Raw genomic sequence first — 22,598 nt, forward strand, 5'->3', positions numbered from 1 at the left:
GCGGGGCCTGGGGTATATGGGGAGTGGGGGGGGAGAGCGGGGCCTGGGGTATAAGGTAGAGCGGGGCCTGGGGTATAAGGGGAAAGGGGGGGAAGAGCGGGGTCTGGGGAGAACAGGGCCTGGGGTTTAGGGGGAGTGGGGGAGGAGAGCGCGGCCTGGGGTATAGGGGAGTGGGGGGGCGGGAGAGCGGGGCCTGGGGTATAGGGGAGTGGGGGGGGGGCGGGAGAGCGGGGCCTGGGGTATAGGGGGAGTGGGGGGGAGAGCAGGGCCTGGGGTATAGGGGAGTGGGGAGTGCGGGGCCTGGGGTATAGGGGGAGTGGGGGGGGAGAGCGGGGCTTGGGGTATAGGGGGAGTGGGGGGGAGAGCAGGGCCTGGGGTATAGGGGAGAGCAGGGCCTGGGGAATAGGGGGAGTGGTAGAGCGGGGCCTGGGGCATAGGGGGAGAGCGGGGCCTGGTGTATAAGGGGAGTGGGGGGGGAAGAGCGGGGCCTGGGGTATAAGGGGAGTGGGGGTGGGAGAGTGGGGCCTGGGGTTTAGGGTGAGTGTGGGGGGGGGTGAGCGGGGCCTGGGGTATTGGGGGGCCTGGGGTATATGGGGAGAGCGGGGCCTGGAGTATAGGGGGAGTGGGGGGGGGGGGGAGAGCGGGATCTGGGGTATAGGGGGAGAGCGGGGCCTGGGGTATAGAGGGAGTGGGGGAGGGAGAGCGGGGCCTAGGGTATAGGGGGAGAGCGGGGCCTGGGATTTAGGGGGAGTGCGGGGCCTGGGGTATAGGGGGAGTGCGGGGGGGAGCACGGGGCCTGGGGTATAGGGGGGAGTGGGGGGAGCGTGGGGCCTGGGGTATAGGGGGAGAGCGGGGCCTGGGATATAGGGGGAGTGGGGGGAGAGCGGGGCCTGGGATATAGGGGGAGAGTGGGGACTGGGGTTGGGGCATTGGACTGGAACAGTGGGCAAGTCCTAAATGGGACTTGTACGGGAGTTGGACGACCCCGCCCCCACGATGTCTCCACTGTCTTGTGTGCATGCCACAAGTACAGTCAGCAAGTCGTTGGTTTAGCGGCTTTAGGGCTTGTCTACCTAGCATGTGAAGCCTGGGTTCGGCGGATTGCGCGGAGGAAACCACCAGAAGGTTCAACGGGCAGAAAGACGATCCCAGCAAAGCGCCGTGGAGCGCAAACAGGGCAGAGTGAGATGCGTAGGACACTTCTGACCATCCACTGCATCCTGACCTGTCCCCAGCCGCCTCCACTATGTCTTGCTGCTGGAACCCGATAGGCCAGGACGAGAGTGTAAGGCCGACGATCTGCGTAACTCCCCCTCACTTAAATCCAAGTCAAGCGCAAGTCGTGACCTCAACCTCGGCCAGCATACCGCGGCTGGCGGTGATCCCAATCAGTGGTCGAAAAGTGAAGTCATGGTCATCCTCGAACCCGAAGGACGAACAACAACAACCTTTTGTTGTATTTTAAAAACATCCCAATCCTCTGGCTTTCCACTCATCTTTGGTGGGGTTGCCAATGTAGCTTTGGCAAGTAAATGCAGTGCATTTGATTGATCATAACTAACGTAGCTGCAGTGCACCAGGAGTGAAATTAATAATTGCAGAGTAGCAGTTTGCCAATCAAGCAGATTACTTTGTCCTGGATGGTGTTTAATATTTTTCAATGCTTGTTCAGGGCAAATTCCAGTGCAGTATATAATGTTACAACATTATAGGATTGGAGTATTGCAGCTTGGTTCAGCAATAGCTCTGTCCAAGATTGCAAGAAATTACAGAGCACTGTACAGGTAACCCAGTCCATCATAGATCTGCCTCCCCACTATCAACTCCATCAGCAGTTCATGCTGCTACAGAATAAAATGTAGATATTACATGAAAACTCCAAGGTCCGCAAGCAGTAGGTTGAAGATCAGGACAGCACCCTAGCTTATGGGATGACTGTTCAATAGTCTGATAACAACAGGGAAGAAGCTATCCCTGAATCTGGTGGTACGTAGTTTCAAGCTTTTGTATCTTCAGCCAGACAGGAGAGAAGAGGGATTGAATGGCTGGGGTGAAAAAGGTCTTTGATTACGTTGTGGTGCGTCGAGAGAGGCCCGAAATAAAGGCAAGGAGCCGGGTATTTTGGGACGTTATGGTTTATTACACGGTTATCAGACGGGTCGAGTTTGCCGGAATGGCTTTGCGCCCAAAACCTTGTCCTTATGTATGTAGTACCGGACCGCCCCCCTGGACTGGTCCATTCCCGTGCCGAGGGGTCGGTAGTGGTATGGCCCGACCCTTGGGAGCCGTCATGTGTTCCTGCGCCGTGACGCCCACCGGACACCACTCCAGAGGCCATATGAGGGCCCGTACCGGGTGCTGGAGCACGGACAGACAACCTTTGTCTTGGACATGGGGGGCCGACCGGAGGCCATGTCAATTGACCGCCTGAAGCCGGCCCACTTAAACATTGACCAACCGGTGCGGGTTGCCCAGCCTCGGCCACGAGGTCGCCCACCTTTGCGGGTCCCACCACCTGTCCCTCCAACTGTGCCTCCGCCGGCCCCTCTGTCGACCGATTACCGTACGCGGTCCGGTCGGGTTGTGCGACCACCAGTGCGCTTCGTGCCTCCGGTTCTGGGGGGGGGTCCTGTGGCGGCTCCCAAGGGTCGGGCCATACCACTACCGACCCCTCGGCATTGGAATGGACCAGTCCAGGGGGGCGGTCCGGTACTACATATATAAGGACAAGGTTTTGGGCGCGAAGCCATTCCGGCAGACTCGACCCGTCTGATAACCGTGTAATAAACCATAACGCCCCAAAATACCCGGCTCCTTGCCTTTACTTCGGGCCTCTCTCTCGACGCGCCACAACGTATCCCAAGGCAGCATGAAGTATAAATAGTATTGATGGTGGAGAGGCTGGCCTGTGTGATGGACTAGGCTACATCTACAGCTCTCTGCAATTTCTTGCTATCTTGGACAAAGCTGTTACCAAACCAAGGTGTGATGAATCCAGAGGGGATACTTTCTACAGTGATATCTGTAGAAGTTGATAAGAGTTAAAGGCATGCCAAACTTTCTTAGTCTTCTTGTGAGAAAGAGCTTTGGTGTATTTTTGGCCATTGCTTCAATATGGTTGGTCCATGACAAATGAGTGATATTTACACATAGGAACTTGAAGCTTATGAACCAATGATTCGGGTCCAATGATTCTCAGAAAAATTTGTAATAACCTAACAATGCAGTCTTCATTAAGTGACCATGTAGTTCACTGTTTTTCTGGTAGTTTAAACCTGGGTCACTGAAATGGCAAACTATTTATTAAGCTTTATTCCTGATCTCTAAAGAACACCTTGAACTATACTTACTTGTACTCTCATAGGCAGATTTGCAAGGTTCAACAAGAGTTTGCTTTTAAACAAGGGAAGTATAGTTAAGATTCCTGACTTTAACAAAAATTGCAACCAAGTATCTTTTCTTGGCACAGGAATAAAATTTCAACCAGTAGAACCCACTCACTTGAGAGAGTGTGCAGGAAAGAACTGCAGATGCTGGTTTAAATTGAAGGTAGACACAAAATGCTGGAATAACAGCGGGACAGGCAACATCTCTGGAGAGAAGGAATGGTTGACGTTTCGGGTCGAGACCCTTCTTCAGAGGGCATTAGTTAAAGGATTAATAATTTACCTTAATCCAGATGATATTAAGTACAAATTAATTTTCAGTACAAACTGAGCATACTTTAAAAACAATCTTGACCTGGATTCAACATTCTAACCATTTTCTATTCATCTTGTGGATTTGTTATTCTTGGCTTTTAGAAAACACTGCAAACAGTACAGTACCTTATTAGCCTTGCACATCAGAATTTGAGTTCTTAGAATAAAACCAACGGCTTTCATAATAACTTTACTGTTATATCATTAAAGCAAAATTTAATTAATTCAATTCCAATTTGCCACAATAAGACTAGTCGCATGCCAAGAACTCAAAGCCCATTTGGTCGCAATAAATATGCTGCATGCCAATAACAGTGCACTGTTTTCTGCTCCTAAAATTCAATGTCATGTCTAGAAATTTCAAAAGCTAACTACACTGCTGTATAGTGTGTTTAGTACCAGAGTAGTGCTCCAAGTAAAAAGTCTTTGTATCTATCATTCTAATCAAGATTCATAACTGATAAAAAATAGGTTATTTCCACTTATCTCAATGTTTTTGGCAACCAGTGACCTTCAGGTGTAAATGTTCACCTTGGAACCAGGATACTATGGCCAGACTAGCAATCAATTATCAGGAAAAAAAAACAAATAAATAATGTATATAATATCCCTGAATTTTCATAATTCTTTTAAAATCTGATTCTTCATTCTAAATCTTTGGATTCTGTTTTAAGTCTCTTTATCCTTTGCCTTGGAACATTAAAATATGAAAATTATTGAAAAAAATTGTCAAAGCCACTACCAACCCTCGCCTCCCTGCTAACATGTTGAAAAAACAATTCTATACAACAAAACTAAATCACTTTTTCATAATACAAAAATGACTTAAGATGCCCAATAAAATGAGTTGATGTACAAGATTTCCGGCAATGTGGCACAGCTGCACAAATCACCATCTGTAGTCATGAATTATAATCTGATGCATCATTGAGAGGTAGTTAATTATTCTTAACATGGGAGGGTGGCGTTGGTATTGCTAAATTGTCCTGCAAATTCAAGGTGTGGCAGCCGTGTCAGATGTTATTTTTCAAAGAATTGGATGATACACAAAAAAAATACAGATCTTAGAAAGTGTACAAGGAAAGCAATGTGAAGTTTGAGATTACCACAAAATCCAGAAATGGTGGGGAAATTTAATTTGGCTAGAAGTGCAGAACTCTACGTTAGAGGCCAGAATGCAGTGAAATCTTAATCTATTAGGTCTGTCACAGGGACAATATATTGATCAAAGTCTAATTTATACCTGCAATGAAATTGCAGGCACAGATATTGAGGATGTATTTATGTATTTTATTGTTTCAATGTGATTAGATATCTGACTCATTATTTACCTTGGGTCATTATAACAGATCAATAATAACAATAAATAATAATGAAAGACCATCTTGAGAATTTCATAGCAAAATGCATTCGAAAATGCTTTGCTCTTTTCTCCTTCAACCTCAACAAAGTGTAAAGAACTGCTTCTAATACATCCCTACTTAATTCACTAGACTCACTGTTGTCAAAGACACTTTCTGACACCATTCACCCACTACCCTAATTAAACTTCACCATCTTTCTCCAGTTTCTATCCTATCTTCCTGGTCTCTCAGAGCTCATCTTGTCCATCTTGACTGGCCTCCCTGACTCCATGCTCTATAAAATGAAAGGTCTTCCAGAATTCTCATACATGTATCTTAGTCTTCTGGAACAATGAGTTGTGTGCTTTAAGGCTCATGGGAAAGCAAAACCTGGATTGGGAATTTTTCAACCGAGTTCAAATTGTTTAAATGTCTCTCACTGTCTCAAGAACCTCTTCTTGAATAATCCTCACATCTGTAATCCTTTCAGTCGATCCTTTTGATCACCAAGTTTAAATGCTCTCTTGGTAGCCATGCTTTCAGCTAATAAGGGCCTAAGCTGTGAGCTTTAGCTTCCTAAAGCACCCCAGGTCTCTATGCTAAGGTTTGAATGAATGATTACGGTTTTTGATCTTTGGAAAGCAAATTTTGTTTGACAACTCTCATGAGATGCCTTAATGCTTTACTGTGTTAAAAGTCCTACTTAAAGTTTGTTTTAAATTCCAAATTCCCCTCCACTCTGAAATATTTTGATTTATTTTGTAAAATAATCCTACTTGAGCAAATGGTACTGGTTTTTGTTTCAGACATTTAAAATCTGGCAGCTTTGAACTTCATTCTCACATATCCAGTAAATGTGTGCTGGTGAAGAACAAGAACATGTACATGAGAACCTAAGATTTGTTCATTTCAATCACATCGTTTTTTCAATTTTCTTAACCACAGTCAAAGTTCTTATTCTATATCAACCACCAATGAACCTTTACTGGAAGTGTGTGCGTGTGCGCGTGTTGCAATAACTCAGTGGAACATGCAGCAACTCTGGATGACATGGGTAGGCAGTATTTTGGGCTGGGACCATTCTTAACATTGCCTATCCATTACTTCAAAAAATGGTGCCTGATCTGCTAAGTTACTTCGGCACTCTTCAATGCAAACATCATCATTCTCAAACATCAGCAGTTCCTCGTATCTATAGAAAAAGCAAATTAGTTGAAGACCTGATAATATGTGTTGAATGTATAAAGAACACACTGGATAAAACCAAGATACAAATTGTTTGCTCTGAAATAAACCCAGCAATCAACAATGCCCTCCGGTGAGAAAAGGTGAAATAAATTGAACCAATATCTAACAAATTCAAAATCCAACAGATGTTCGCTATAAAGAGAACAATTTCACCCAATCAATACATGTGATATGCCACCCAAATATGATGAAAGAAGCGGAATGACCTCTATGAAAAATTAATTGCAAAATTGTTATTATTTTTTTAAACTTTGAAGTAACAGGATTTTGGAGGAACTGGACTTTGGGGATAAGGAATAATATAATTGAGGAGAAAATTAATGGAGCTTGGATGAATTAATAAGATGGTTAGACACTATATCAACTTTTCAAGGTTATATGTATCTATTTACTCTGATGCTGGGTCATTGAATACAAAATAAATTCAGTGTATTTTAACGATTACCACATTGTTACAGGCGACAATAAATCATCTTAATGCTACTGTACCTGATCAGTTTCGAGAACTACATAGCTGTCGGTCACTACGAAAGATACATCATCCAACTAGTATTAAAAGGGATTAAAAAAAGCTAAAACGACATCAATATTTCCATCCGGTGAGATTTGGGCGATCAACTGCAATAATTTCCATACTAATGGGAGCTCTCAAAAGAGACTGATTATCAATTGCCATCTCGCTGGTAGCAGTAGCTTATTGGTGCCAGCTGGATTTTTTTTCGTCTTGTAATACCTATTTTTAAACTTGCCATAGTGTCAAATATTGACACAGGCTACATTTGAAAAGACATGTAGAGGTTATTCAATACTAAACTGAAGCACTTGTACAGTGCCCTCCATAATGTTTGGGACAAAGACCCATCATTTATTTATTTGCCTCTGTACTCCACTATTTGAGATTTGTAATAGAAAAAAATCACATGTGGTTAAAGTGCACATTGTCAGATTTTAATAAAGGCCATTTTTATACATTTTGGTTTCACCATGTAGAAATTACAGCAATGTTTATACATAGTTCCCCCATTTCAGGGCATCATAATGTTTGGGACACAGCAATGTCATGTAAATGAAAGTAGTCATTTTTAGTATTTTGTTGCATATCCTTTGCATGCAATGACTGCTTGAAGTCTGTGATTCATGGATATCACCAGTTGCTGGGTGTCTTCTCTGGGTGATAATGTGCCAGGCCTGTATTGCAGCCATCTTTAGCTTGTTTTGGGGGCTAGTCCCCTTCAGTTTTCTCTTCAGCATATAAAAGGCATGCCCAATTGGGTTCAGATCGGGTGATTGACTTGGTCACTCAAGAACTGACCATTTTTTAGCTTTGAAAAACTCCTTTGCTGCTTTAGCAGTATGTTTGGGATCATTGTCTTGCTGTAGAATGAATCGCCGGCCAATGAGTTTTGAGGCATTTGGTTGAACTTGAGCAGATAGGATGTGTCTATACACTTCAGAATTCACTATGCTATTACCATCAGCAGTTATATCATCAATAAAGATAAGTGAGCCAGTAACTTCAGCAGCCATACATGCCCAGGCCATAACACCCCCACCACCGTATTTCACAGATGAGGTGGTATGCTTTGGATCTTGGGCAGTTCCTTCTCTCCTCCATACTTTGCTCTTGCCATCATTCTGATATAAGTTAATCTTCGACTCATCTGTCCACAATATCTTTTTCCAGAACTGTGGTTGCTCTTTTAAGTACTTCTTGGCAAACTGTAACCTGGCCATGCTATTTTTGCGGCTAACCAGTGGTTTGCATCTTGCTGTGTAGCCTCTGTATTTCTCTTCATGAAGTCTTCTGCGGACAGTGGTCATTGACAAATCCACACCTGACTCCTGAAGAGTGTTTCTGATCTGTCGGACAGGTGTTTGGGGGTTTTTCTTTTTATAGAGAGAATTCTTCTGTCATCAACTGTGGAGGTCTGCCTTGGCCTGCCAGTCCCTTTGCGATTAGTAAGCTCACCGGTATTCTCTTTCTTCTGAATGATGTTCCAAACAGTTGATTTTGGTTAGCCTAAGGTTTGGCTGATGTCTCTAACAGTTTTATTCTTGTTTCTCAGTCTCATAATGGCTTCTGACTTTCATTGGCACAACTTTGGTCCTCATGTTGATAAACAGCAATAAAGGTTTCCAAAGGTGATGGAAAGACTGGAGAAAAGACTAGGTGCTGAGAGCTCTCTTATACTTGTATTAAGGAGACAATTAAACACACCTGAACAATTACAAACACCCGTGAAGCCATAAGTCCCAAACATTCTGGTGCCCTGAAATGGGGGGACTATGTATAAACACAGCTGTAATTTCTACATGGTGAAACCAAAATGTATAAAAATGGCCTTTATTAAAATCTGACAATGTGCACATTAACCAAATTGTGGAGTACAGAGGCAAATAAATAAATGATGGGTCTTTGTCCCAAACATTATGGAGGGCACTGTATGTTTTCAAGTATCCATAAAGTATTCTGTCATTACCTCATGATACTGAGAATTGTCAACATTTGAAAAGAATATCAAAGCCTAGTTTATTTAGATTAATTTTAGAGATACAGCACAGAAACACGCCCTTCGGCCCACCGGGTCCGCGCCGCCCAGTGATCCCCGCACACTAACACTATCCTACACCCACTAGGAACAATTTTTACATTTGCCCAGCCAATTAACCTACATACCTGTACGTCTTTGGCGTGTGGGAGGAAACCGAAGATCTCGGAGAAAAACCACGCAGGTCACGGGGAGAACGTACAAACTCCGTACAGACGGCGCCCTTAGTCAGGATCAAACCGAGTCTCCGGCGCTGCATTCGCTGTAAGGCAGCAACTCTACCGTGCCGCCCGAACTCAGAACTCAGAGTCAAAACTCAGCATACTCCATCAGTTGAACAGATTAATGTTTCCAATGCTTTAGGTTAAGTGCAGGCAAGAGAGATTGTAAGCCATTTCTATTTACAATTCAGCCAAAGAAACCGAGGTCGAAAAAGGCAAAATAGATAAAGGAGTTTGTGACCTTTATGTTTAGGACAAGCCCAACGTGGGAATCAGGAATACAAAAGTTAAATACTACAGTAACTTGACATAAAACATTGCCAGAAATACTCAGTAGTTAAAGGAAAGATATGTAAGATTTAAGATTTTAATACGGTATTTATTCACAAAATGCTGGAGTAACTCAGCAGGTCAGGCAGCATCTCAGGAGAGAAGGAATGGGTGACGTTTCGGGTCGAGACCCTTCTTCAGACTGATGTCACTGATTTTAATAAGAGTCATTGGCACAGACCAAAATGGACCAACTTGACATTTGAAAAATTCAAGTGCAGGAAAAAGAAGAATGCAATGCAGGTCATATACTTGGATTTTCAATAGGCCTATGACAAAGTAGCACAGAATGGACACATTAAGTCAGGCACAAAAAGCAAAATGAATTGTAAATTGGCTGCAAAACAGATTAAGGCATACTATTTAGCCAGACAATTGGATATTCCCAAGTGATCATCTATTGTTCATAATTTACATTAATGGTTCAGCCTCTGCAATTAGATGTGCCACTTTAAAACTTTCAGATGACACCAAGGAGGAAGTATGTGACAAAATGCAGGAAGTCTGCAGAATAGGAAGTAATTCTGCAGAAACCATGAGACAATGCATTTTGCTGTAAAGAATAAGACTGCAACTGCCGAGTAACAAGGCATACAGATAATTATCATATGCAAAACATATGGGTTAATAAGGCCAAGCACAGGGTTTCATTTTGAGAGAAACTGAAATAAAAAATTATGTTTGGGCTTTTGTTTTCTACTATATTGTGTTTTTTTAATAAATTTGTTTTAATGTTTTTTTTGTAATATTATCGGTTGAGTGTTGTGTTTGCAAACCTGTTGTGCTGCTGCAAGTAAAAATTTAATTGTTTCCAGTACATATGACAATTAAACACTCTTGACTCACTCTTGTTCACTTTGTATCAAACTTGGATACAAACTTTAGGGAACCATATACAATTTCTTCTCTATTTTATAAAAATAATATAACGGCAATATTGAAGGATCAAGAAAATTTGAGGTTGGATTCATCAGGAATAGATTAACAAGTTGAAATTGTAGACCACTAAGAATTGATATGGTAGAGGTGTTAAAGATGATTACAGGGTTTTTAAACATAGATATAGAAAGTATATCCAAAACAAAGCTTGAATAAAACAGTCACAAAGACAGTCAGGAATTCAGGAGAAATTTCAGTCAAAATTTGTTGCTAAGTACCTGGCACCAATATAATAAATGATTTGAGGAAAAACTATGAAAGCATGCAAGACAGAGTAGAAAAGATGGGTAGGGTAGGTTATATTAAATAAACTGTGGGAGGAAACACATGGAACATAAAGAGTATAATTAGACTGAGTGGCCCATTCCCATGCAATATATCTTTTTTAAACAATTAAGTCATGTCTAGAGTAAATACATAAACAATGATACCCCAACAGTAAAAATATTTGCCAAGAAATGAAATGTTAAATGGAGACACAAGACTGCAGAAGCTGAAATCCTGAGAAAAAAACATGGGAAAGGTCCACTCAGTCTACTTCTGGAGGAAATCAGCAGGACAGGCAGCATCCGTGGAGGAAAATGGACAGATATTGCCTGACCTTCAGCAGCAGTTTGTATTTTGTAACTAAATGTTTAACGTTCATAATCTATCCTTAAAATATATCCTTTATCAGGGAAGGCCTGTATGAATGGGCATGAGAAAGAAAGACTGAGGTTTAGCTTCAACTCACTTCTAAATCACTTTGAGAAAAATCCTCCACCTGATTTGTAAAATTCAGAAATTTGCAATACAGTAAAGTTCCCCCATTTGGACAACCATATTCATCTTGCTGATAAAGGGCAATCTTGCCAAGTTTACAATATTTACGAATACTTGTCCAAGGAAAGAACAGCATTCATTTAGACAAAGGACCACGTACTTTCTTTAAGCCAAGTCACACAGTATTGCAAGTGTTTCTTGAAATAATCTCTAACAAATTTCTTTCAGCACCCATGACATAAAACCACAAGTTGCAACGAATATGGTGATTACTGATGGCAATTATTTGGTTTAACATTTGTTCCAAAATGTTTTTACTTATCTGCCAACCTTTGTGGTTGCTAACAATAAACAATTTCCCACTTCTCTATTAGGATGCCTATCTAAATAAAAATGGTGAGAAATTTTATAGTAATATTGAACAATTTGTGGGAACTAATGCAGAGTTCAGGATGTTGTATTAGGATTTGTATTCTTTTGTTTCTAATGGATATATATTTTTTAAACACTTAGGATTTGGTGTAAATTTATTTTGCATCAATAAAACTGTGGCAATATATTTTGCAATGTCAACCCTGTATTTTGTTAAATGTTAGGTTTCAAAATGTGGCAATTATGTGCAATTGCAGAACAAATGTGTTTGCTTGCAAGGAAATAGAATTAGTAAAAGCAGAGGTAAAAAAAGGCTTTAAATGCCTTTATATTTATTGTCAATACAATTTAGTTGCAATTTATTAGAGACCAAATGTTGCCGCATTTGCCTAAAGGTTTAAGTGAGCAAAAATTGTTGATTTTGCCGAACCATAACAGCACACAACCCATTAATTAAAAAAATTAATGAATAAATCGAGCACAATGTACAAGGATACAAGAATATGCAAATGTTTCATTTCAGTGCCAAGATTCTCCCCATTTGGCAGTCCTTGTATTATGACAAAATAAGATTTTGATTATCATTTCTGCTTGTTTCAAAATGATGACTGATATTCAGAGCTAAAACAGTGCTCCATAAGGGCAGTTCACGCTGGGTAAATATACTAGATGCTATCAAACATAGACAAAAAAGGTTAAAGCATCAAAGTCAAATTTATGTGGAAATAAATGTCAGGATAGAGGTGTCAAATTTTTGAGGGCATAGCTTTAAGGTGAGGAGGGAATGACCGAAGGAGATTTGTGAGGCAGTTTTTTTTTTTAACAGTGGTAGATACCTGGAATGCACTTGCAGGGGAGGTGGTAGAAGTATACACGACAGTGATGTTTAAGAGGGCATTTAGAGAAGTACATGAGCATGCAGAGAATAAGGGAATATAGACCGTGCAGGCAGATGGGGTGAAATTAATTTGGCATCAGAATTGGAACAGACATCATGGACCATAGGGCCTATTTCTGTGCTGCACTGTTAATAAATCTCAGCTGAGCTAGTGCTGAGAATAAATTCTATATAGATTAAGAGCAGAATATTCAACCAGAATTTCTGTAATCGATCACTGATCATAGTGACTTTTGGAGATGCATGTGTCTAGAAAGAATGGTACTCAAATCAAGGCTAAATAAATGAACAGCTTGTTGACATTTATCTAAACTCATGAGTGATTGCTTTGGTAAAGTTTCAACATACTCTACAGACTTAAAAAGTGGATAATTGTCTCAAAATATCACAGCATCGTTATCTATTTGTATGTTGTAAAGCAAGGTAAAAGATTAACACTGCAATTATCTGATCAGTCTGATAGGACGTCAATGAGAGAACAACTTTGTAACTTTCCATACATATCTAAACAGGTCCACATTTGTCAATACAACAATCCTCTTCATTGAAAATATTAAGCATAAATCATGTCAGATCACTAATACTAAGCATTATAAATTTACAATAATCTGAATACTTTTAAAATTAAGCTCCATAATGCTCCAAGATCCCAAACCTCCTCCGATTTTGCCCTCCTGGCTCAAGACCTAATTCCCTTCTTAAATCTTCATTTTGAGCACCAAAATTCCCTTTTCAAATCTCTCGGCCTCTCTTGTCCTTTAGGGCATCCTTTAAAATCACGCTCTCTGATTTTTGTCATCTGTTCTGGCTTGCTGCCAAACTTGGTTTGTCAAAACACTAAGGGATTACTTTATCGGTTCAATATAAATTCAGGTTATTGTTTAAGTAAATGCGAACTAGCAGTCAGGAATACACCAGAATGGGGAAGTGCGTAAATCACATTGAATGACCTGGTCCATTCTGATGAAAGGTCATCCACCGACAACAATACCATTAAATCTGTTTTACTTTAGCTGCCTGGTGTTCTAGCGGTTTCTGTTTTTATTATAGATTTTAAACAAATTGTCAGAATTTTTTTTTAATCAAATCTTCTTTGTCAATATTCTTCATTAAATCATTTAATTTACATTGTGAGAACATGGTAATACTTTGAGCTTTTCTACAACCTACAGATTTTTAAATCTATTTACGTACAATTTGTTTTTAATAGTTGGTCTGATATAGATGCACAACAGCAATGACATTAAAAATCATCTGGCTATTATGGAGTTGTTTTTCTTTGGGATATTTAGATGTTTACTAATTCTCCAATATTCATAACAGATATCAAATCTGACCCCCAATATGCTTAGGAAAGAAAACTGCAGATGCTGTTTAAATCGAAGCTAGTCACAAAATGCTGGAGTAACTTAGCGGGTCAGGCAACATCTCTGGAGAGAAGGAACGGGTGATGTTTCGGGTCGAGACCCTTCTTCAGACTTATGCCTTATAGAGATGACACAAAGCTGGTCCAGCTCCAAAATTAAAATGCATTGCAGGAGTAATAGGCACACAGATGAACAGTAGTGTAAGCAATTGGTTTACAAACAGATCAACACACAACCAGCACTGCTGATAAATAATAAACAATTAGCTAACAGAATATATTACAAAACGAGGAAGGAAAAGGATTTGGATCTTTTCAATTATGGATCAAACGTCTCTAATTATGGTCTGGAAGGGTTTCATTACAGGAATTAACCTGCATTAGAAGTGTAATTATTCACTAATCATGTCTTAAATCTCTAATTTTAGGCTGAAGATGCCCTTTGTCTTTAATTTTTGGAGCAAAGATCCCTCAGATCTTTTAATTTGAGGAAGTCCAGATGCCTTATAATTAATTGTGGATTAAATTCCACATTTGGTCCATGTTCCTGCTGCAGAAGGAATCAGCACCCCCTGATAATCTGACAAGAAACAGGTCTCCTAATTCTAAAAAATAAACCAAAAGGGTATTATTTTTAAAGGCACAGGGGTAAATAGCAAATAGGGAAGTGGTGAGCAACAGTGACAACCACTGCAGCACAATTCAATCTCATATATATATAATCTTTAAAATAGACACAAAGGAGTACGGTAGCGCAGCGGTAGAGTTGCTGCTTTACAGCGAATGCAGCGCCGGAGACTCAGGTTCGATCCTGACTACGGGTGCTGCACTGTAAGGAGTTTGCACGTTCTCCCCGTGACCTGCGTGGGTTTACTCCGAGATCTTCGGTTTCCTCCCACACTCCAAAGACGTACAGGTATGTAGGTTAATTGGCTGGGTAAAATGTAAAAAATTGTCCCTAGTGGGTGTAGGATAGTGTTAATGTACGAGGATCACTGGGCGGCACGGACTTGGAGGGCCGAAAAGGCCTGTTTCCGGCTGTATATATATGATGAGTAACTCAGGGGGACGAGCAGCATCTCTGGAGAGAAGGTCGAAACCCTTCCTCGGACTCATAAATCTAATGCAGGTCAATTCCAATATTAAAGCTGAACAGGGTGTTTGATGCTGAAAGTTTACCTTTGGCCGAGGACTCACCCACCGACTCGGCGCTCTGCAGACTGCTCCTGCCGTGGAGACGGGGCCGGAGTTTCTTGGCTCGGATGGGGATGGGGTCTGACATCTTGTCTCCAGATGAGGATCCTTGCGACTGCGAGGATGAGGTGGATGATGATGAGGAGGAGGAGGAGGAGGAGGAGGATGATGCTCCTCGTTCTCGCCAGGCGCTGCTCCACCAACAGGCGAGGGGCCGCTCCCACTTCCCGCCCCCGCCCAGCAGTGAGCAGGCGCCCGGCGCCGCTCGAGCGGGCGGCCCAACGGCCGGGCGCGCGGCGCGGGAGAGGATCGGGCACGGCGCGGGCGCGGGCGCGAGCGCGAGCACAGGCCGCGGGCTCGCCGCTGCCGTCGCCCTTAGCAACTGGCCCAGCGCCCGCCGCCGCTGCAGCCCCCCGCTCCTCCTCATCGCGCTGCAGGTAATGGCGGCCAGGGCTCGGCCGGGCGACTGGGAACGAAGCTCTGACCCCCCCCGGGGACAGAGTCAGAGGGAGGGATGGAGACTGGCTGGGAGTGAAGCTGACACCCGGGGGAAGAGAGGGAGATAGACTTGGGGGGGGGGGGTGAAGCGCACCCCCCCCCCCCCCCGGGGACAGAAAGAGGGAGGGAAGAGGATAGAGGGAGGTAAGGGGATAGAGGGAGGGAAGGGGATAGAGGGAGGGAAGGGGATAGAGGGAGGGAAGGGGATAGAGGGAGGGAAGGGGATAGAGGGAGGGAAGGGGAAAGAGGGAGGGAAGGGGATAGAGGGAGGGAAGGGGAAAGAGGGAGGGAAGGGGAAAGAGGGAGGGAAGGGGATAGAGGGAGGGAAGGGGAAAGAGGGAGGGAAGAGGATAGAGGGAGGGAAGGGGATAGAGGGAGGGAAGGGGATAGAGGGAGGGAAGGGGAAAGAGGGAGGGAAGGGGATAGAGGGAGGGAAGGGGAAAGAGGGAGGGAAGGGGATAGAGGGAGGGAAGGGGATAGAGGGAGGGAAGGGGATAGAGGGAGGGAAGGGGATAGAGGGAGGGAAGGGGAAAGAGGGAGGGAAGGGGATAGAGGGAGGGAAGGGGATAGAGGGAGGGAAGGGGATAGAGGGAGGGAAGGGGATAGAGGGAGGGAAGGGGAAAGAGGGAGGGAAGGGGATAGAGGGAGGGAAGGGGATAGAGGGAGGGAAGGGGACCCCTGGGGACAGGGGGAGAGAGACTGGGAGTGAAGCTCTGACCCCTGGGGGGGGGGGGGGGGGGAGGGGACGACGACTGGGAGCTCTGACCCCCAGGGACTGAGGGAGAGAGACTGCGAGTTAATTCCTGACCCCCACCCCCCCCAAGGATTGAGGGAGAGAGACAGGGAGCGAAGCTCTGACCCCCAGGGAGGGAGGGAGGGAGTGAAGTCCTGACCCCCGGGTACAGAGGGAGGGTTGGAGACCAGGAGCAAAACTTTGACCCCAGGGGACAAAGGGAGAGAGACTGAGAGTGAAGCTCTCGCCCTCAAGGACAGAGGGGGAGGCTGGAGACCAGACCCTGCCCCTCAGACCAGGGGGAGAGACTGAGGATCAGCCCTCGTCCTTGCGGGTCAGGGGTAAGAGATTGGACTGGGTAAGAGACTTGGAACCAGCTCTTGTGCCCAGGTCTAGGTAGGGTGTAGGGGGAGGAAAAGAGAGCCCGGCAGAGTTAGATTCAAATAAACTGAGAAACTTGCAGGTTCAAACTCGGAGACGGTTGAATCTCTTAAAAATCAACTTGTAGATCCAAACTCCAGAAGACTTGAAGTGCTGCAGGTTCAATCAAATTCCCCCGACGAATACGATAGTTGCAAGTTGTAGACCCAACTCTATTCACACGTTTTATTTACTTGTGTGATTCCTTACATACCCAATTTAAAAATAGACCCTTGATGGTTTAAACATAGTAACAGGCGTTCCTATCACTGTGTTATAGGAACCCTTCTGTATTATGTACTTTGGCAAACATATCCCAGGCCAGAAATATACATGTAACACAATAACACAGTAATGCAAGGGCAATGAAAAAGTTGGGGATAACTTGGCACACCAGTAACCAGAAGGTTTGGGACATATACAAATTTGCAAAAGAGATCATTGATATATATATTTTTGTAAGATTTTGTGTTTGGGGAAAATATCTACATAAAAACATTAATCCAATTTATTGATATTGAATAAAGAATGAAGGGCAATAACCTAAAATGCATGGGTGGCTGAAAAATCCTACTCATAGTTTGACAACATTGCTTTAGTACTTGAAAAGGCCTTGAACTCAAGTCCTCTCCCTTGGGTTTGAAGATCTGTAGAGGCCCACCATTTTGAATCAATTCTTTATATGATAACATCAATAGCATTCATCTTTCAAATAAAATGAAACATACACAGCTGCCATTTAATATGTTTTCTTTATTAGAACTCCCAGATGCTGACAACTTGTGTATTTTGTGCTCTTAACTGCTGTTCTAGTGCAGTAATGAATGAGTGATGTTGAAATATGCTACCATACCCAATCAAGGCTCAATGCACTGATTATAGGTGGAGTTGTTGGTGACGAACGTGAAGTTGTGATGACCTTGGCATAACATTCTTTGTTCAATGGGGATTGGTAGTATGATGGCTAAGTTAGTGAGCCATAATTCAAGAGATTTGGGTCAAAGTTCTGGAGACTGAGTTCAAAACAAAGGGGAATTAAAACTGCAAATGTTAAAAAAACATAGAAACAGATTATCATTGAAACTAATCTTGTTGGCTTACATCTGATAGGGGAGGGGATTTGTCACCCTTGCCCAGTCTGGCTTTCATGTGACTAAACCAACAGCAGTATGCTTAACACTTAACTGCCTTATGAGATGTCTCAAGTTCTTTCAAGGAGTGGGTATTTAAAGTTGGTCTTACAATGCTCTGTTATTCTGCGGCACTTGGAAGATACATGGATAGGAAAAGTAGAGAGATATGGGCCAAATGTGGGCAAATGGGGCTAACTCAAAAGGGCAACTTGGTCGGCATGGATGAGTTGGGCTGAATGGGCTGTTACCGTGCTGTGACAAAAATAAACATCCATCTTATTAGTTATATTGAACTGTTATGAAATGACTGCCGCAATTACACAAGAACTGTATTTTGTTTCATGACGCATTCTGCCATATTTTGCAGAAACAGGTAGATAGACAATACCACTGCAATTCAGCCATTTCAAGACTGAAACCAGGGCCAGTCTTTTGCCCAGTTAGTGTTAAATGAAAGGGAAAGAAAAATAAAAGCGGTAATTCACAGCAACTAAACTGCCTATCACACACAAAATTAAGCCAAACTGATGATCAGTCCCCCTTGTGCTAATTACACTGATAGTGTTGCTATGGCAATGGATTGAATTGCTGTGTGAACTTGCTATATAATCTTGCTAAATCCCATTGTGCAAAAAAAAATTTTGGGGATGATTCACTTGTTTCAATTGAAGGCAAAGTAATTTCTTTAAATATACACTTCTCCATCCACAATTTTTTTTGCTGTCTGCATAAATTAGTTTTAACAGTCTTCTCCCCGTGTACTATAAGAAAATTACTGCAGATGCTGGTACAAATCGAAGATATTTATTCACAAAATGCTGGAGTAACTCAGCACGTTAGGCAGCATCTCAGGAGAGAAGGAATGGGTGACGTTTCGGGTCGAGACCCTTCTTCAGACTGATGTCAGGGGGGCGGGACAAAGGAAGGATATAGGTGGAGACAGGAAGATAGAGGGAGATCTGGGAAGGGGGAGGGGAAGAGAGGGACAGAGGAACTATCTAAAGTTGGAGAAGTCGATGTTCATACCACTGGACTGCAAGCTGCCCAGGCGAAATATGAGGTGCTGTTCCTCCAATTTCCGGTGGGCCTCACTATGGCACTGGAAGAGGCCCATGACAGAAAGGTCAGACTGGGAATGGGAGGGGGAGTTGAAGTGTTCGGCCACCGGGAGATCAGTTTGGCCAACGCGGACCGAGCGCAGGTGTTGAGCGAAGCGATCGCCGAGCCTGCGTTTGGTTTCGCCGATGTAAATAAGTTGACATCTGGAGCAGCGGATGCAATAGATGAGGTTGGAGGAGGTGCAGTTTCGGTGGGACATGAGCAGGCAGAGACAATGGTTCTGCCGAGACAGTTCTGTCTCCCCCTGTACTGTTCCTGACAATTTTTTGTCATGAATAGAACATTTCATTTTTATTTATTCTGTTACAGAAAGCAGCATTAATTTGTAAAGTATGCAGAGGGAAAGCTCACTTCATCCTGGTTCATTATTTCTCAGCAGATGACAAGACCTCGATAACACCTCCTCATGTCCATAATGCAAAGGTAGGCGAGATCACAACTGCTCATCAAGTAGTTCAATTTCTACACAATAAGGACATTGGCTTTAATGTATGCATAATAAAATAATTCCTGCCCTCTTGCATAAAAATCATTGTCACTTTCTATCTCCATTAGCAACAGTAACTTCAATTTACATAGGAAAAGACTGCAAGGCTTTCAAATGAATCGTTTCAAACAAAATCTAACAAGGCCACATTGGGCAAATAACAAAAATATTTTTAAAGAAGTGCCTTTGAGTAGATAAAGAGAGAAGAGTTTGGAAGGAAATTCCTGAGCTGAAGGCCTCTGGCATTTGAATATATATTCAAGTGTGGGGGGGGGGGGGGAGGGGGAGGGGAGAGGGGCGAGGGTTTTAAACGGAGGCATTGTTTAAGCAAGCATAGACATAATGGGTAAATTGGACAATGTGAGTTGAGACAAGAAGAGCAGAGGATTGGATATCTTCATTTATCAAGAGTATAACAAGGGAATCCACACAAAATGAATGGAATGGAATACTTTATTGTCACATGTGTCTAGGCACAGTGAAATTCTGTCCTGCATACCCAATGTATACAAATAGCAGCCACCTATGGTGCTGACAAAGTTACAAAGCACACTACCTCCTTTTGTTCTCCCCCCACCCCCACCCCCCTCACAGCAGTTCCCCCAGGCCGGGTCCCCATTGTCCTTTGTCCCCCCCCCCCCCATTGTCCATTGTTCTCCCCCCACCTCCTCCGCATGGCCGACCTGGACTCCGACCCGCGAGGCCCGGTACCTCCGTCCAACCCGCGAGGCCCTGAAATTGTGTTGCAATAATGAATAGAGGTACAAAGACAACAATAAGGCTCTCTCTTTGTAGCAACAAAGAACTGCAGATGCTGTTTATACCAAAGTGCTGGAGTAACTCAGCAGGTCAGGCAGCATCTCTGGAGAAATAGGATGGGTGACCTTTTGGGTCAGGACCCTTCTAGTCTGAAGAAGGGTCATGACCAGGAACATCACCCATCCTTTTTTCCCCCCCAGGATGCTGCCTGACCTGCTGAGTTACTCCAACGCTCTATTGAAGGCTTTCCCCAGCTGAAACAAGGATGGAGTCAAGAGATGCCACAGAGATGGGAATAGGAAGCCTGATGATATCTTGGATGTTTGGTTCAAAACTGTTTTCTGGCCATACTTGACACCAAGGTTGCAAACAGAATCTGACAGCTGAAAGGGAGGCCAATGATCACACTGTCAGGTTCACACATTATGTAGTGGTGATGTAATTACTGGACTCAAACTATGTGAACGAACTTTCAATTACTTGTTGATTTTACTTCATTTGTTCACCCTCCATTGTACATACTGTTACGAAGAGCTGTTTTTTTTTCTCACGCTTACAAAAGTCACAATTTAGGTAATATAAGGCTTTTTATAGAACATGATACTTAAAAATTCCTTCTATATAAATGAATCTGCTGTACTTTTCTAATTTGGTTTGTATGACAACAAAACCAGAGAAAGTGTTGGATTTTAATCTGTAATGGTTTTATTCAAAGTTAATAATTAATTTACTCACTCTATTTCTACATTTCTGACACCCAGCACTGGTTCGGGACTGTCCTCTGTGTTAGTGATTTCCATTAAGTGGAATCAAGTGGAATACATTTGTGGGATTAGTTTACAGATAATGAGAAAGTTGCAGTTTTTCAATTCACTCACAATGCTAATTGAGACAACTAAATTACTTACTGTGTGCTTATTTATAAGAAAGTGGAGTCCTAATCTATTTGTTATTTCTAAAAGCAGCAGCAAATATTGCTCACAGCCCAACAGTCACCATTGTTTGTGGTTATTAACAGTCGGGACCCCAATTGTATTCCAGCCATTTTCAATGAACTCATTTCTGCTATTGAACCCTATGTAATTGGTGCAATTGCACAAAAATAGAAAATGCTGCACCAAACCATGTAAAGATCATTGCATGCTTTTTGTACAGTGGTCCCCATGGCACTTTCATTGTAATTCAAATCATTTGCAAAGTTCCTAGAATAAAGACAAATTGATCAGACAGCTGTTAAACCTAAAATGAGCCACATTAAAAAGGAAATATTTAGTTCTTTTCACAGCATTGAAATATTCCAACCTAATTTATGACCAAATAAGCACTATTTCAGGCACAATCAGTCCAGTGTTAAAGGAAATGCAGCAGCTAATTAGCATGTAATCGGCAATAAGATGGAGAAGGGTTTTCTTGGAGGGGACATTGGGAAGAAACTCTCAATAAGGCTTATGTTTAAGATCATCTCAAAAACAGCACCTCGATTAATCAACCGAGTAGTGCACTGGTCCATCGCCCGGTGGGGGCTCAGGACTTTCATCGCCCTGCGTGGCCTGGCCGCAGCACTTTCCATCGCCCGGTGGGGGCTCAGGACTTTCATCGGCCTGCTCGGCTCGACCCTGGGACTTTCCATCGCCCGGTGGGGGCTTCAAGGGGTTGGGAGCCTCGATCACCTCGTGGCGCCACGGGAGAAGAACGAGGAGGAGATAAGACTTTGCCTTCCATCACAGTGAGGGTGTGCCTAGAGCAATCACTGTGATGGCTGTTTTGTGTAAAAAATTGTATCTGTGTGTCTTGTGTTCTTTAATGTCTACTGCCGGACCCTGACGTGAGAGGACGCTGGCGTTGATTATTCGCCGCTTTTCCGTCAGGATAGTTTGTCTGTTTGTCTGTTTGTTTCTATGTTAATTGTATTTGTAAAGCGCTTTGTGCATGTGTTAAGGCGCTATATAAAATAAATATATTATTATTATTATTATTATTATATATAAATCAGGTTGTCAAATGATGAACAAGCTCAAAGGGGCTAGATGATTTTCATGTTCTTGTTTCTTAAAGTCGGAGTTATACATCATGGAAAGAGGCACTTTGACCTAACTGGTCCATGCCAACCAGTTTGTCTACCCGAGCCAGTCCCATTTGCAAACGCTTAGCTATATCTCTCTAAACCTTTTATAGTCAAGTCCAAATGCATTTTAAACACTCCAATTGTAACCTCCTCAATCACTTCCTCTGACAGCTCCTTCTACATGCCTACCACCTTTTATGTGCAAAGGTTGCCCCCTCAGGTCTCTTAAATCTTTTTTCCCTCACCTTAATTCTATGCCACAATTCTATACCTTAATTCTAGTTTTAGTCTGTCGCCATGTTCATGCCCTCATGATTTTATATATTTATATAAGATCATCCTTCAGTCTCCGTTACTCCAGAGAAGAAACCCCCAGCCTATCCAGTCTGTTTGTAAATCAAGCCCTCCAGTCCCAGGAAAATCTTTGTGAATCTTTTTTGCACCCTTTCTACATAATGGCA

General features: G+C 43.0%; 1 protein-coding gene and 1 long non-coding RNA gene across 6 annotated transcripts in view; one reads left to right on the top strand and one right to left on the bottom strand.

Annotated features, from left to right (window-relative positions):
• LOC144605592 (AMP deaminase 2-like) overlaps positions 1 to 22,598 on the bottom strand; it is a 127,063-nt gene that overhangs the window by 92,793 nt on the left and 11,672 nt on the right. Inside the window, exon 1 of one of the 2 annotated variants that reach the window (XM_078421024.1) lies at positions 14,909 to 15,219. The exons of the other annotated variant lie outside the window; for it this stretch is intronic. Within the exon in view, the coding sequence (XP_078277150.1) occupies positions 14,909 to 15,011 (103 nt within the window). The 5' untranslated portion in view covers positions 15,012 to 15,219. Of the gene's footprint in view, positions 1 to 14,908; positions 15,220 to 22,598 lie in introns of those variants that run through there. 2 annotated transcript variants of the gene reach the window in all.
• LOC144605594 (uncharacterized) lies at positions 15,181 to 21,958 on the top strand. 4 transcript variants are annotated; one of them, XR_013548870.1, is made up of 3 exons: positions 15,181 to 15,360; positions 19,136 to 19,249; positions 21,530 to 21,958. It is a non-coding gene; the product is annotated as an uncharacterized LOC144605594 (long non-coding RNA). The 4 variants fall into 4 exon arrangements; XR_013548867.1 differs by having other exon boundaries at positions 19,203 to 19,249; XR_013548869.1 differs by lacking the exon at positions 21,530 to 21,958 and adding an exon at positions 20,273 to 20,605.

This window comes from Rhinoraja longicauda, chromosome 24 (assembly GCF_053455715.1).
Source record: "Rhinoraja longicauda isolate Sanriku21f chromosome 24, sRhiLon1.1, whole genome shotgun sequence".
Taxonomy (NCBI): Eukaryota; Metazoa; Chordata; class Chondrichthyes; order Rajiformes; family Arhynchobatidae; genus Rhinoraja; species Rhinoraja longicauda.